At 51.7% G+C, this 14,852-nt stretch overlaps 7 protein-coding genes across 7 annotated transcripts; 4 read left to right on the forward strand and 3 right to left on the reverse strand.

The window, feature by feature from the left end:
• Positions 1–1,590: 1,590 nt before the first annotated feature.
• Positions 1,591–2,342, reverse strand: AA0111_g6284 (hypothetical protein; the record flags this gene model as incomplete). Its single annotated transcript, XM_028652489.1, has 2 exons — positions 1,591–2,283; positions 2,331–2,342. 2 exons carry the CDS (start codon positions 2,340–2,342, stop codon positions 1,591–1,593), a joined length of 705 nt encoding a protein of 234 aa, XP_028506091.1.
• A 369-nt stretch (positions 2,343–2,711) lies between these two features.
• On the forward strand, positions 2,712–4,510 carry AA0111_g6285 (hypothetical protein; the record flags this gene model as incomplete). Its single annotated transcript, XM_028652490.1, has 2 exons — positions 2,712–3,340; positions 3,391–4,510. 2 exons carry the CDS (start codon positions 2,712–2,714, stop codon positions 4,508–4,510), a joined length of 1,749 nt encoding a protein of 582 aa, XP_028506092.1.
• A 63-nt stretch (positions 4,511–4,573) lies between these two features.
• AA0111_g6286 (hypothetical protein) lies at positions 4,574–5,566 on the reverse strand (the record flags this gene model as incomplete). Its single annotated transcript, XM_028652491.1, has 2 exons — positions 4,574–4,594; positions 4,646–5,566. 2 exons carry the CDS (start codon positions 5,564–5,566, stop codon positions 4,574–4,576), a joined length of 942 nt encoding a protein of 313 aa, XP_028506089.1.
• A 241-nt stretch (positions 5,567–5,807) lies between these two features.
• On the forward strand, positions 5,808–6,345 carry AA0111_g6287 (hypothetical protein; the record flags this gene model as incomplete). Its single annotated transcript, XM_028652492.1, has 2 exons — positions 5,808–5,841; positions 5,897–6,345. 2 exons carry the CDS (start codon positions 5,808–5,810, stop codon positions 6,343–6,345), a joined length of 483 nt encoding a protein of 160 aa, XP_028506090.1.
• Positions 6,346–6,820: 475 nt separating this feature from the next.
• Positions 6,821–9,229, reverse strand: AA0111_g6288 (hypothetical protein; the record flags this gene model as incomplete). The annotated part of the gene is made up of 5 exons (XM_028652493.1): positions 6,821–7,014; positions 7,098–7,944; positions 8,012–8,276; positions 8,339–8,483; positions 8,569–9,229. The coding sequence occupies 5 exons, from the start codon at positions 9,227–9,229 to the stop codon at positions 6,821–6,823; spliced, it is 2,112 nt and encodes a 703-aa protein (XP_028506087.1).
• A 904-nt stretch (positions 9,230–10,133) lies between these two features.
• Positions 10,134–10,847, forward strand: AA0111_g6289 (hypothetical protein; the record flags this gene model as incomplete). The annotated part of the gene is made up of 2 exons (XM_028652494.1): positions 10,134–10,192; positions 10,241–10,847. 2 exons carry the CDS (start codon positions 10,134–10,136, stop codon positions 10,845–10,847), a joined length of 666 nt encoding a protein of 221 aa, XP_028506088.1.
• Positions 10,848–12,462: 1,615 nt separating this feature from the next.
• Positions 12,463–14,229, forward strand: AA0111_g6290 (hypothetical protein; the record flags this gene model as incomplete). Its single annotated transcript, XM_028652496.1, has 1 exon — positions 12,463–14,229. One exon carries the CDS (start codon positions 12,463–12,465, stop codon positions 14,227–14,229), a length of 1,767 nt encoding a protein of 588 aa, XP_028506254.1.
• Between the last annotated feature and the right edge of the window lie 623 nt (positions 14,230–14,852).

A 14,852-nucleotide genomic window follows, 5' to 3' on the forward strand; every position in this document is an offset into this window, starting at 1 on the left:
TCTAGAGTGGGGAAGCGTGGCGAGGCTGCATCAACGTTCGAGGTAGTTGCGGCCAATCATCAGACCAGATCCAGTATTCGTTCGACGAAGAGACGGTCAGGTGCTACCAGTTACGCCGACGGCTTGAAAAGACCAGGGCCGTTATCGTATTTATCCATCCATGGGCATCAGATGATACTGAAAACAACCCGAAGATGAGTCGATGTAGAATGTGATCTCTGTTGAGCTTGCTAAATGCACGCCTACCGCCTTAAGTTAGATAGATATTCAGTGCCGCATTAGAATCGGTGGGACCTAAAGAAGACCCGCGTATGCATTTGACCATACATGAGGAGAATGAGACTCGTGGAATTGCTGTCTCCACTCACAATGTTAGGGATGCTGGGGCAAATGTGAGTGAGAAATGCGGTGAAGAGAGTTCCACATATCCATCTAGCTGGAATTTATGTTATGCTGTTGTGTGCCATGCACCCTTGATGCCAGCTACATCTGTCTCGCGAACAGCGTTCAAGGGACCCTCGTACGATGCGTTCGAAGATGGAGTCCACTCAACACAGCCTAGCCTAGCCTGGCAGTTTGGATTGCCCAGTGATGCATTGTACAAAGGGTCTTGTACTGAATTAGAGCCGTCCAAAGGAGTTTATGATGCGGTATCCTCGGCAGCAAAAGCCCTTAGGCTTCGATGCCTGCTTGGCGACCTTCTATAATCGGCTTCAACAAGCGTGGCTAGAAGCAAAGAGCTGCAGCATTTGAGTGAGCACTCCAGTAGCCTTCCTAGAAAACACTGTCATGCTCCATCGAAACATGCCTCGATTGAATAAAACCAAAGAGAGGCGAAAACACCAACACCTGCACGCTACTGCAGCATTCAACAGCAACAGCCTAGAAGTCCATGCTTCTTGGCCTGCGTGATAAGCCCGTCGCTGAAGCAGTGTAATAGAGTACCGCAAGGGTTAGTTGTCCGCAGACGGCAAGCAGATCAAGGTCTTAGCTGAGGAGACAATTTGAAATTGAAGTAGTGGCGGACTAACGGAGAGATGTGGTCGGTTGAATGCAGAAGCGAGAAAGACGGTGAGGAGGTAACGCTGGTGAATCAGATGCTGTTGGAGACGTCCGGTTCGGACGTCGAGTGAGGAAGGCGCACAGACGCAAGGCGAAATCGCTCTTGCCATGTGAGCATCGATAATTGAGCAGGCGTACCTCGTACACCCTGAGCCCGGCGAAAGTTCAACTCACATCGATTCTTATCTGGAGTAAGTCACGAGTGCTAGTAGCAAGCCACCGTGCGGAGACTTGGCACAGAATTCTCGTGTCCAGCGCATCGCGATGTGGTTGCATAGCTGGACGCGCAACTTTTGAAAGAACACTTTTAAGACTGAAACCTTTCTTAAGACCGGGCTACAAGTAGCAAAAGCTTGTTTGGTCACGTTGGACTTGCATTATCCAATATCTTGTATCGGGACTACCTACACCGACATGAGCTCCTAAACGTAGTTGTGATGTTCCCGAACGAATGCGCCATTACGCCTGGGAAGTTGATTTGCATGAGGTAATGAAAGTACTGAAAACGACCGACCTTTAAGAAAGCCACTACCTTCCAGGGGCGAGACCTGGCACTGCGCTGAAGCGTTCGTCACGCTCAGTCTTGAAGAGGATCTGACACCAGAATTCCTTGGCATCCTCGTCGAACCAGAACCAGAACTTGCCCTCCCTTCTATCGATGTCGCGCGACTGTAACTTGACCGCGACTGTTTCATAGGGCTCTCCAGCAACAATCAAGTACTGGTAGTTTGGATCCGGCTCTTCCACCTTCTGTTCGTAGGCGCTCATGACGCGGACCTTGGGTGTGATGCCGGGTGTGAGGTCCGGGAACTGGAACTGGAAAAGCAACCCATTCTGGCGTGTGTTCGGATCGCGTACTTTTGTGATACGGTAACCAGGGCGGCCAATCTTGATAATGTTCTTCTTGGGCAGCACACCAGCCAGAAGTCCTTGCTGGCCCACGTCGTCCCTCTTGCCTTCTCTCTGTTCTTTCGCCGCACGACGTGCCAGGTTTGTCTGGTGCTTCCTTCCTTGCGTATGCGCGAGATATGAGCCATCGTTCTGGTGGACTGTCAAACAGAGACGACATTCGAAGCTTCCGACGTGGTTCTTGAAGAAGTACGGGTCCTTGTCGAGGTCGATGGTCTCAAGCGCGAGCTTTCGGAGACGCTCTCGTCGGTCGGCATTGGTTGCCGACTGTGATGCGACGCCGCCGCCTCCGAATTTGGAGCCTGCGCGATTCTGTAGAAGTTAGTAGCTGTTCTTAAATGTCGCGACGAGAAACGTACCTGATAATCCATCTTGGAGAACCTGTACGATCTACTATGTCAATCTTTCTCGCGATCAGACTGAGGTGAATATGACTTTTACGTAGGCTATGGTGAAGTGTGGAGCCGCGTAGACGTAGGCGTGTTGGAGTGATGTCGCGCGACAGAACTTCTGGAGGCGTGCGACGCTAGTGCTACGATACCCAATCCCTGTCACCTCCATAATCACGTGCGCAGCTGCCTTAACACATTCACCATACAACGCTCACCCTCGCATTAGGAAGCCAGTTCCACGCTCTTCTGGGGGATTCCGACACTAGTACTGGTGAAGTAAACTCGAGAAATCTGCTCACCGGCTATACTAGCCAAAGGTTAAGGAAAATTACTACGACTTAGCCAATCATGGCAACCAATATCTACATAGGAAAGCGCCTCTGCTTCGACGCCCGCCTCTGTACCGTCCGCTACTACGGCACTGTCGAAGGAACTAAAGGCGAATGGCTCGGCGTAGAATGGGACGAACCAACTCGAGGAAAACACTCCGGCGAACATAATGGCACACGATACTTCACATGCTTGAACCCGTCACCAACATCCGCATCCTTCATCCGTCCTACCCGCAAACCAGATCCACCACGCACCTTTGTTCAAGCATTAAAGTCAAAATATGCGTCTGAAGCTGTTACAGAGGATTTCCAAGATCCAGATGTACATGTGGTTTTCAATCATCAACCTCCACAGCTGAAACCTGTGCACTTTAATGGTAAACCAGCTGAGGAGATTGGGTTCGACAAAATCCGGAGGCAGTTGGCTCAGCTCTCGGAGTTGAAGATTATCATCCTGGATGGGTTATGCATGTATCGACCCGAAGCACGTCAAGATGAATGGTTAAGAGGAGGAGAGAAGAATGATGTGAGGGAGGCATGTCCGAAAGCTATTGAGCTTGATCTGAGTAGAAATCTTTTTGAAGAATGGAGAGAAGTAGCTGCAATCTGTGAGCAACTACCTGGATTGAGAAGCTTGAGGGTCGAGTAAGTCATCCACACACAGTCCCTTCCTATATATACTAATAACCGCGCAGTGGTATACGACTCCGCGACACTTCCCTATCTAGAGAAGAGCGAGAACGCTGTCTCCAGGCCTTCAAAGGCATCACCTCCCTAAAACTAGAAGACAATCTCCTTCCCTGGGCAGATCTCGCCCTCCTGACCCACCTCTTCCCAGCTGTCACCACATTTTCCGCCTCCAGCAACCTCTATACAGGCCTCACTCAACATGCCCTCAACCCCACTATCACCGATCTGACACTTGAAGACAACCACATCACCTGTCTATCATCGTTAGCATGTCTGGTAACGCTGCCCAATCTGCGTCGCCTAATCCTTAAATCGAACAAAATCTCCGAGATAACTAGCTCAGACGCGCCGATTTCCATCTTCTCAAGCACGGTACGAGAAGTCGATCTTTCGTTCAATGAAATTTCAACATGGGCTTTCATCGAGCAACTCGTGTACGTCTTTCCTGGTCTCCAAAGCCTACGCGTGTCGCAAAACCCATTATATCAGTCTTTACAAGCACCAGATGGAAGGAGCTTGACGGCAGATGATGGGTATATGCTTACGCTAGCGCGACTGGGACAGCTCAAGACGCTAAACCACAGTCCCATCCACGAGAAAGAGCGGCTGAATGCAGAGTCGTATTATCTGTCCATGATCGCCAAGGAGATGCAGTTTGCACCTGAGAGCCAGCGAGAGCAGATACTGAAAAGCCATCCGCGGTACAAATGGTTGTGTGAAGAGTATGGCGAGCCAGATGTGCAGCGCTCTGCTAATGCCGTAAACCCAAACTCGCTTGCTGCCCGGTTGCTCCGCATCAAGTTCTACCTCGCGGCAGCTACGGATACAACTTTCGAGACGGAAATACCCATGAGTAGTACTGCGTACACGGTGCTTGGTATTGTTGGGAAACACTTCAAAATCAAGCCCATGGCGTGCAAATTGACATGGGAGACCGGCGATTGGATGTCGGTACGAAAATCACCGACAGATATTGTAGATGACGACTGGGACTCGGAGGACAGCGAGGCGGAGATGGGTATGGAGCGTGTCATGAGGGAGGTGGAGATTGTGCCCGGCACGAGGTCGATTGGAACATGGGTTGACGGCTCGGAGGCTACCGTGAGGGTGGAAATTAAGTCGTGACGGCTCAATATCCTCAAACACTCTATCAGATTCTCAAAGAGTGCGAGTTCGATGAAGCTTCGTTCAGCGGAACCACCAGTTGACCTAGACAACGATTAAGCGACATATTCAGAAAAGATCTTATACTGCACTTACCGAAGCATTTGCGCCCCTTCCAATCCCCCTAACAGCATGCCACCATCCATGAGGAATGTAGAGCGCATCTCCACTCCTCAGAGTTGTTTCTACGCCGGTTGCGTCAGCCATTTTTACCTCGGGGTCGTCATTCCACACTGCATCTTCTAAGCCCTCCATTTCTCCTCCTTGCATCATCTCCTCTCCCCTCATATTCGCGTCTCCACCAGCCCCATGTACTTTCTGTCTTACAATCTCATATACACCCCTGCCTACCTCAGGCTTCATAAGTCTAATCGTCTTCTTGCCTGCCAGTTGTACAAAGATATTTGGATTCGGGTCGCGGTGTAGCGGCGTGCGCGTAGGCGGTCTACCCATCCAAAGACTTGATGCATAGATATCGCCACGGGCCTTGAGGTGCGGTAGGAAGAGCGAGGGCGTGGGGAGGTCTTCTTGCAGCGGCGCTGGGAGATCAGCTAGCGAGTGTTGCGCGAGGTACAAACTGGTGTCTTGCGTCTCAGCAGCACTCATATGCTGTAAAAGGAGAGATAGCGGTGCTTCGAAGCGCTCGAAAGTTTGGTTTCGAGCGCTGCCGTTGGTGGAAACACGGGTCAATTCCAACGGCACAATTGCATTGCCATACTGCTCCAGATATGCTGTATTCAGCTCCTGAGGATATCTGAACGTTTTGTAGAGTGCATCAAGTTTGCGTTGTTGGTGTTGTTTGCGTTGATCGTGTTGTTTTAGGTGTTGTTCACCTGTGAGCACCTCTGGCCGCTCACTGAGTTTCTGGAACCATTTTTCAATTGCGGGTATATCCAGGAAAGCTTTTTTGAAGACAGCGGGATAGTCGGGTTTGAAATTGATTATGCTGAGCTGCTTCTTCTTGTCCAAGTATTGTTCGTTTTGTAAGACTCGAAAACGCGTATTGCGTACCGGCATTAAATCATGCCTGCGAATCCAGTGGCGAGGAAGAAGAGGGCCCGGCTTCGGCATAGAGGACTGAAATATGGTGAGGTATGATAGATTACGTGGATGCGACTTGCCCAGAAGCTTGACACGCTCTCACGTTACCGTACCCCACACGAGCAGCTCGCCGCCCCGCCAAAACCTTCCCATCCTAAAGTTTACATCGTCACAAACACCCGGAAGCTCGACACCCATCAGCTCACGCGTCACCAACATGGCACAAGCTCAAGGCGCACAGCCTGGTCAAAGTAAATAGCAGCCAAACGCCAATCCATCGCGCATCGTGCTAATTCCACCTCGCAGTCGAAATTACATCCCTCCCTGTCCCCCGCCTCCAAGAACTAAAAACCCAACTCGATGCCGAGCTCACCCACCTCTCAAATTCGTTCCAATCGCTACGCACCGCGCAATCCAAGTTCCGCGACTGCCTGACCTCCATTTCAACGGGTCTCACACCAGCGACCGTTTCGAAACCGCTTCTCGTCCCCTTGACATCCTCGTTATACGTACCGGGGAAACTCACGGATCATGAACATGTGCTGGTGGATGTAGGCACAGGCTTCTTTGTAGAGAAAGATATTGCTAGCGCAAAGGACTTCTATGAGCGCAAGGTCAAGGATCTGGGTGACAGCTTGAAGGACTTGGAGGGTGTTGTACAGGGCAAAGCGCAGAATGTTAGAGTCGTTGAGGAGGTTATTAGGCTCAAGGTCATGAACGCACAGGAAGGCAAGGGTGAGGAGCAAGGCAGCTGAAGTATCAACAAAGAACATTGAAGGATTAGCTTGTGGAAGGACTGCCATTGCTGCTGGTTAAGCTGTGTTGACACGAGCAGGAGCAAAGCTGGAGGATCAGACACATCTTCGAAAGTGGAGAACGAAATAGCAAGGGCCAGGAATAAAGTCAGATATCATGCTGTTGACATGGTTCTATATAAGACTTGACTCCTAGACCCACCGCCCTTTCAGATCACCTCGAATTTCTTTGGGCTGTTGAATATTAAGAGGACATGCAGACATACTGTATGCGTATTCCGTGTGCAGATCCATCGCTTCCTTGTTGTTTGAATAGAGACACCCCCCGTGTCGCCTCTCGCTCCAAAATATGGTAAACGAGCGGCGACACTTACGTCAACCCCAGTCGCACGACACAACTACTCACGACAGCAATATGACCTCCAACCTAAATCTAGCGCGTACCGCGAAAGACCACTCACGTCATTGCAGGCGCCTAGCTCGAGCTCCTTCCCACCATCGCCGCGGAAGTCTCGATGACTGAGCTGACGATAGCTGAGAGCTGAAGTAGCTTGTCCATAAGGATGCGGATACCGTCGCGTGGTGGTGGTGCTTCGACACCAGGGCCCAGATTGAGGTCTCTCATTCCGAAGTCTTCATCTTTCGGTAACGTTTCCGTCATCCAAGAACCTGATCAATACATCGTTAGTTATGAGACAGAAACCTGACGCGAAAAGTCACCCTGAAGGTAATCAAATGAATTCTGTACTTACGCTCGGCGGTACTAGAACAATCTGAATGTCCGTCGTCTGGTAAGAAGGCAGCGATGGTATTACTCCAGTCAGCCTCGCGACCAATAGGCAGTCGCTCGAGCTCTGCGAGATGAGTTGCCCATTCTAGATGACGAATAGAGAGACCCCAGACGGGTAGCTTCTGTCTTGGGTACCACATGCCGATGACCTCAACTTTGTAGCATGTTTGCTTAATGCCGAAAGAGTAGATAGTATCTAAACGACCAGTGCGCAGATACTTCTTGACAGTCGGTGTCTGCTCCCACTCAGCGAAGCTTTCACCGGAACGATGGTCATGGTTGGGTCTCATCTTAACTCGCTCGGCGAAACCAGTTATCACAGGCGAAATGCTTTTTGATGCCACGGGGGTCAATGATTCGAGGGCAAATTGCCATCCTCGGCTCTCTCCTAACTCAAGCAGGTTGATGTCCATATTCTTCGTTGGACCTAGTTTACCTTGTTCTGTCTTGTAGAATCGTGTAGTGGTCTTCTCGTACAACCCTTCTTCGTCGTCCGTCCAATCAACTCGAACCACGATAAGGCTGGACTGTACCACCGGTACTGGTGTCGAACTCACGGTAGCAGCAGGCTTTCGGTAGGATGGATTGGGTCGACCGGGATGGCGGGTAGCTGTAGCCTGAGGCGGATGAGCAGTAGCAATGCTGGGATCTGCGAACACCCATGTTCCTCGGAACATAGGGCGGGTTCCTTGAAGAGATTTGGGCATATAGCCGAAATAGTCTGAAGACTTTGTAGGTTCGAGGAAGTCGTCAGCCGTGAAGAAAGACTTCAGTATCTGGCAGCCCAATACATCGTCGACAAGCCTGTTCTGTTAGCTACCGTCATGATACTCTTATAAAGGTCTTGACTTGCCACTTCTTTACTTCAAGGCCCACCGATCCATTGATCGACTTTAAGAAGATGTCCTTGCTGTACTTGTTGCCAATCTCATTCTCTCTGATATGCCTCGAATTCAGTGCTAGAGACCCTAGACGGATGGTCATATCGTAAGCGCCTTTCTTGTGACGCACGGCGTCAAGAGCCAATTGAACGGAACGCTGGATCTTCGAGAGCTGTTTGGAGTGCATGAAAGCACCGCGAAAACGTCCAGGAGAGTCCATCATATAATTGGGAAGGAGGTGTGGTACGACTCGGTCTTGTCTAGAGTTAAGTACACGAAGTTAGTACATATCTGATACAATCGATACAGGCAATCTACGCACAGGTTTGGCCACCAAGTGTCAGCCTCTTTCAGCTCGACTTCCATCCCCTCTTGATCATCAAGGATCATGTTGAGCGTATGATGTTGACCCATCTCTTCAGCTTTGACTTTGTCGATCATTGTCTTGAGATGCGCCTCGGCTGCTTCTATGTTCGCTATGTCTACGGCTTCGAGGACGAGAGTGAAAAGTCAGCGTAAGGCTTATATGAATACTATGCATCCGAAACGCACCTTGTATCTCTATCTGCCCGATATCGCCCTGAGCAGAGAGAATCGATATGAAAACCTCGTCGTAAGTCCGGATAGCATCCAGCTTTTCCAACTTGTTGCCGAAGACATCGCGAGGAGTTATGTTCAGATTGATCAGATCCTCTGGCCAACGTATGATTAAACGCTGTAGCGGTGTTTCACCTTCTGACACTTTGGGCGCTGTTCCTCTGAACGCCTCTTTGCGTTGGCGCTCCATTTCTTCAATTTGCTCGTAGTACCACTTGTTCGGATCGAAAGCCGGCATCCTCGCCCACGCTGAGGAATCTTTCGATTTGACGTGTGCGTTGGAAATCCACTGATTGATATATCGGACCGCCTTTTCGAGTCCTACGCCGCCTCCAGCGATGCCGAACTGGTAAATCCTCCCATCATCCCATTGCGGAATGACTGTACAACCAGTTCTGACCTTGACTTCGTTGACGATGTTGTCGCACTCTCTGGCATGAGTGGGACGACGGAACTCTTGAGGCACTAATATGGTTTTGTTTGGCTTTGGCCTAGGAGCCGGGCCACTTTCGCCTGGGTTCATGGTTGTAGCCTCTTGGTTGTGCGGCGTATCGGAAGCAGTGTCAAAGTAATGGCGTCGGGAAGAGGAGTATTTGGGCAGTGCCGTGGTGCTCATCTGCAAGGTTAGGTCGAGGTGAACCCGGGTTGGAAGGAGCAGACACGCAGTGACGCTTGGACACGTCCACTCCTGCCGTAAGTGTAGCCAATTGGTAAAAGCACGCTTAGGAGCACACTGTATTCCAGTGATAGGAAGGAGTTGTGTGCAACAGCGCATAAAGCTTGTTGTATTCTTCAAGGAGCAAAGAAGAGGTATCAATCAGATTTGTGGGGGCTCAACGTGCAGAGAACGGAAAGATGCGATACAAAGGCTCATGGTGTCAAGAATTTGGGTGACCTCTTGACTCTAGTGAGTGAGAGCGCCTTTTATTTGAGAACACTGTCGCCTGAGGCGGCATTCAACGAAAGCAAACTGTCTGCTTTACCTAGGTACCTATTAAAGGCGCCGACCACGTGGACGCCACCAGCAACACCGGATATATTCCAGTCTCATACATGTCACTCGAGAGTGCGAATATGTGACAGTTCATCACAACTATGAGCAGACAGACCTTCGATGCAGCTGAGGTTCGTCGAGCGAAGCTGTTAGTTTGCCCACACATGTGACCGGATCTGCCAAGTATCACACGAGGAGATCATGAATATCGTTTACATAGAGGTTCCATATGTAGATGAGAGGTTGTAGATAGGAGGCACAAGACGCCAAATCAGGATGGCAAAGAGTCGCTGTGCATTGTCACGGAGACACAGAGGTTGGGGAAAGGCTTGGCGGGGCTCGGTGTTAGGCGGAGCGACCTCCGATCCATTTTCTGAGCATCACCAAAGTTACCACTAGAAGTCGAATCACGCGGCATCGTCGCGCATTGCACTTCTCGAAGCCGCCGTACTCATTGCTCGTGCGCCAGTTGATTCCCTAGAAGGCACCTCATCATATTTGCTGGACTTTATCGCAACCCATCGCCATGAACGCCGTACCCATCACAAAAAAACTGATAGCCTTTGGGAGCAAGAAGATATACCTGTAGGCCACTACGCCACATCGTTTGCGCTCAGGACTAACACAATTCAGTCCCAAATTCACAGTCGCACTCCTTCGTACACCAAACCTCTCTCCGTATCATGCCCGCTTCCTCGTCCCGCTCGACTTCTCAAAGTACGACCTTCGCGATTACCTCTACCACGCCTACAACGTCAAATGCTTCAACATCAGATCATACGTAAAGCAAATGCCTGTACGCGATACGCGCGAACAGCCACGGCATTGGTTCCGTGAGGACTCGAAGAAGTACATGACGGTAGAGTTGGAGCAGCCATTCGTCTGGCCTGAGGTTCCCGACCTAGAGCCATGGGGCCAACGAGAGAGGAGAGAAGAGATCAAGCAGGCGGCCAGTCAGAATGGAGCTGGAGACATGGCCGAAGCAAGAGAGGCAGCCAGGACGCTACGAGAGCAAGTCAAGAAGTTGCTCGACAAGAAAGTCTCGCGGCCGGATCCCGAGATACAGAAGAAGAAGGCAATGTCTGTAGAGCTCACAGCAGAAGAGTTGGAAGCAGAAAAGCTCAGAGAGCAGGAAGAGGCAAATCTACAGCGTATGTCAAGACTAAAGTTGTGGGCGAAGGAACGGACAGGGAAGGCCGTGGAAAGCGATAAGCCTAGGCGGTATGCGATCAAGGTTTGAGGTTGATCTTGCATCGTGTATATATGCTTGTACTATATTCATCAGGATGGAGCAAGAATCATCAATACTTTGCAATACGTGTGATGACATGTGTGGTACAACATGATGGAGCAAAGTACTCTGAAAAACTTCCGATTCGACCCAGTTGGGGAGTGTCTTCATGCCTACAGCTCGTTCTTGGAAGATGTCGTGAGGCTATATGGTATCATGTCTTTGCTTTGTCCAGTCTTCGTTGCCTTGTTCCCAGAGATATCATGGAAGGGGACTACAGTGGTGTGATTCAGATCTGGTGACCAACTTGACATGGAAAATCCGAAACATGTACGATCTAGTCTAGTACGTGGTCCATATTTCAGAAATTGCAAAAAGTTAGAGAGGCTGTTGTTGCTGCTGAGATAAAGCAATGCAGCTACCATGCCCCAAACACTCGTACTGGCATGCGCCACAATTTCTAGCGACCAAACACAGGTTCACGTGTTGAAGGCATATCGTCATCGACTCCTCAATAAAACATGAAGCAAACAAACAAGGAAGGAAAAACATGTAGTTGGGCATCTTTTTGAAGATTGTCAGGTACTACCCGGTCCTTCCAGGGTTTGGGCCAACGTCAAAGTGTCAGGCCACAGACTGGCAGGTGTATCCTCGCATGTTCGCTGGAGTTCCATGTACCTACCACGGGTATCGGCCAATAGCTGATGACTCACGTGGCGTTCTGTACATAGCACCCCTACACACAATGGCACCGGGCTTCGTCATCAAGCCCTGAATGCTGCCGAGTGGACAGGGTGCAGGACAGAAACTTGGAATCATGGCTTAGAAGCAGCAAGACATGTGGAGTGGGAGATGCAGCCATGAGGCGAATGAGGAGACGATGCGACAGCTGTCAGAAAGCCGTCGTCGCAACGTAAGATGGACGAAAGTGAGGCACCGGTCAAGATTCGGAGGCAGCCGGAGAGGGGCTATGGCGAGCAACATGTTCGCAGCGAAAAGCACCCAAGTCGTCCGTCGGTGAGGGATGCCGGTCAGAAAAGCTGCGCAAATCAGTTGACCTAAACCCCGTTTGAGACTGTCTTCTCGTTGGGCGTAGCAGCTGGTAGAAGAAAGTTTGGCCTTGGCTGTGGGCAACCCAACAAGTGACATCATAGGCACGCTGTTGCCGCTTTGCGCTCTCAAGACTGCCGCCCACCCCAGCCTCAAGCAAACGGTAACATCTACGCCACCCCACCTGCACCGAGATAGATCCTTGGGACCCAAGCCAAACGGACAGTCATCAGCCCTGGACCTTCCGAGTCGATCATCCTGTTAAATACCACTGCCTGCCGGTGCCCTGCGACGCTCGACACCCCATTCCCCTACCCACCTTGTCCCGTTACTTCGCAGGCACCTTGTTCTTCGTTGCGACAGCCCTCCAACTATCAAACTTGCGCTTACTAGCCAAGTAAAGTCTATCTGACCAAAGAGACTATTTGGTATGTCCAAGGCGCCGCCCTGCTCGTCGCCTTCGTGCGCCCGCTAACCAAGCCTTGTGCAGAACACCGGACCCGGATACGACGCTTCCTGCTGCTGGACCCTGGAGAGCCAACATCGCCCACGGCGGGTATAGAGCACCATCACCATGTCTGAGTACAGCTACGCACCACGGCACCGTACGCGGGAGCCTGAGTACGTCACCGAGACGACGTACATTGAGCGCGGCGGTCGCGGAGGCGGGGCACGAGATCTCGTCTACCGCCCCGCAGCGCGCGAGGACAGCATCGAGGAAATCCCCCGCGACTTCCCTCCCGGTGCCGAGTATAGGCAAACCAAGTACCGCGAAGAGTATGCGCCGCCCCGTCGCACCCGCTCAGTGAACCGTGGCTACGATGATGACTACTATGACCGCCCCCGTCGACGTGACCGCGATTACGATGACCGTTCCGAGTACTCTGAGCGCCCCAACATGCAGCGCCGCAAGTCCATCGTCGACAAGGTCAAGGACTTTGGCGAGTCTGCAGGCCTAGGCGGCATCATCGGCGCAGTCACTGGAGGCGGCCGCGACCGATCACGCTCCCGTCCTCGTCGAGACGATCGTGGCTACGACAGCGACCGATACGGATACTACGACGACCGCGACCGCCGAAGCAGCCGCTACGGCTCGCGTTCTCGCAGCCGCAGCCGAGGAGGACGCAAGTCTGAGAAGTGGGAGCAAGCCGCCAAAGCCGCTATCGTCGCCGGTGCTGTCGAAGCCTTCCGCAGCCGCAAGGAAGCCGGTCCATGGACTGGTGCCAAGGGCCAACGTGTCGCAACTGCTGCTCTCGGTGCTGCTGGTATCGACGGTCTCATCGACAGAGACCCTGGCAAGCACGAGAAGAGACACGTCGCCGAGTCCGCTCTGGGTGGTCTTGTCGCTTCTCGTCTAGCCAACGGCTCTCGCTCCCGCTCCCGTGCTCCTCGTGGTCGTGACGACTCCAGGTCTCGCTCCCGCTCCCGCTCTCGTGCCAGGTCCAGGTCCAGGTCCATCTTCGGACGTTCGCGCTCTCGCGGCCGCTCGCGCTCCCATTCCAGCGAGGGAGGAAACAACGGTCTCGCCAAGGTAGCTGGTACCGGTGCTGTGCTCGCAGCAGGCAAGGCTCTATACGACCGTGTGCGATCCAAGTCTCGTTCCCGAAAGGAGCGATCCCGCTCTTCCAGCGCCGACAGCTATGTGCCCTCACGTAGGGGCAACCGCCGCTCGTACAGCCGAGGCCGCGGTATGGACGACCAGTATTCCGAAGCCCCTTCCAGGACTAACCCAGATCGCAGACTAGCCGCCGCCGGTGGGGCAGGCGCCGGTGCTTTGACAGCACAGGGTGGAGGAGCAGATCGGGGTCGATGGGACGCTAGCAGCGATTCCGAATCGTCCACCGACATGGAGGAGAAGCGCAAGAAGCTACGAGGTAAGGAACTCCTTACTGCGGGTCTAGCCACTGTGGCCACCATCCACGCGGCGCATGGAGTCTATTCTTCCATGGTTGCCTCGGAGAACCGTCGCAAGCTCGTCGGCGAGGGCGAAATGTCACCCGAAGAAGCGCGCAAACGCAAGTCCAAGAACATGCTCCAAGATGCTGCTGCCGTGGGTATCGCTGCCCTCGGTATCAAGTCAGCCTACTCCGAGTGGAAAGAGATGAACGAGCAACGCCACAGCGTCAAGGAACTTGAGACGCGCCGCCGCAAGAGGAGAAAGCAGCGTGAACGACGCGAGAAAGAAGCCCGTCTAAATGCTCTGGGAGCCAATATGAATGGAGCAGCCGCTAATCCGTACGCATATCCTGTAGCTGCCAACCAGCCCTATCCTACGTCCTACGCGGATGCGAATCCTTACGGTAGCTCTGTGCCACCGCCACCCATGGGTGCGAGGTATTAGATGCTTACCCGACCATCACCCCTGTTTCCTTACACCTTTTCGAAACGGTCTTCTGGTTAATTGTACTGTCGCGGTTGTCTAGAAAGTATTGTTAAATACCTTTTTCTTTCGCGAGGCTTGGAGGAAGCGAATGTCATTGTTCTTCTTTTTAGCAACTCCATTCTTTTACACACTCTGGTCTTTTGACGAACGATGATCATGGTAGCGAATGGATGGATAGATGGCATCTTCTTGGTCTTGGGGGAGAAAAGAAGAGCGCATTGGGTTAATGCGACGTCGGGTCTTCTGGCTCGGAAATGAATGATTCACGACATGACTTATGAATTCAGGATAGATATGAAATGCAAAATGGTCTTTTTACATCAGATTTCTCACCTTTTTATTCCGAGGCCTTTCATGTATTGTTGCCGAAAATTGTGGTTAAATAGACATATGCTTCAGCATAACATCCAACGTCGATCCCATTCAAAGCCATGGTGAGTAACTGTAATAGTAGTTGGTTCGTCGTTTACTTTTCATGATACTGAACCTTGCGGATCTGCAGGACGATAGGGTCGAGCATAAACCTTTTTGGGATAAACTTCAGAATTAGACATGGGCACAGTGTCCAATTCTACGAATAC

Source organism: Alternaria arborescens, assembly GCF_004154835.1.
Source record: "Alternaria arborescens strain FERA 675 chromosome Unknown contig_13, whole genome shotgun sequence".
Taxonomy (NCBI): domain Eukaryota; kingdom Fungi; phylum Ascomycota; class Dothideomycetes; order Pleosporales; family Pleosporaceae; genus Alternaria; species Alternaria arborescens.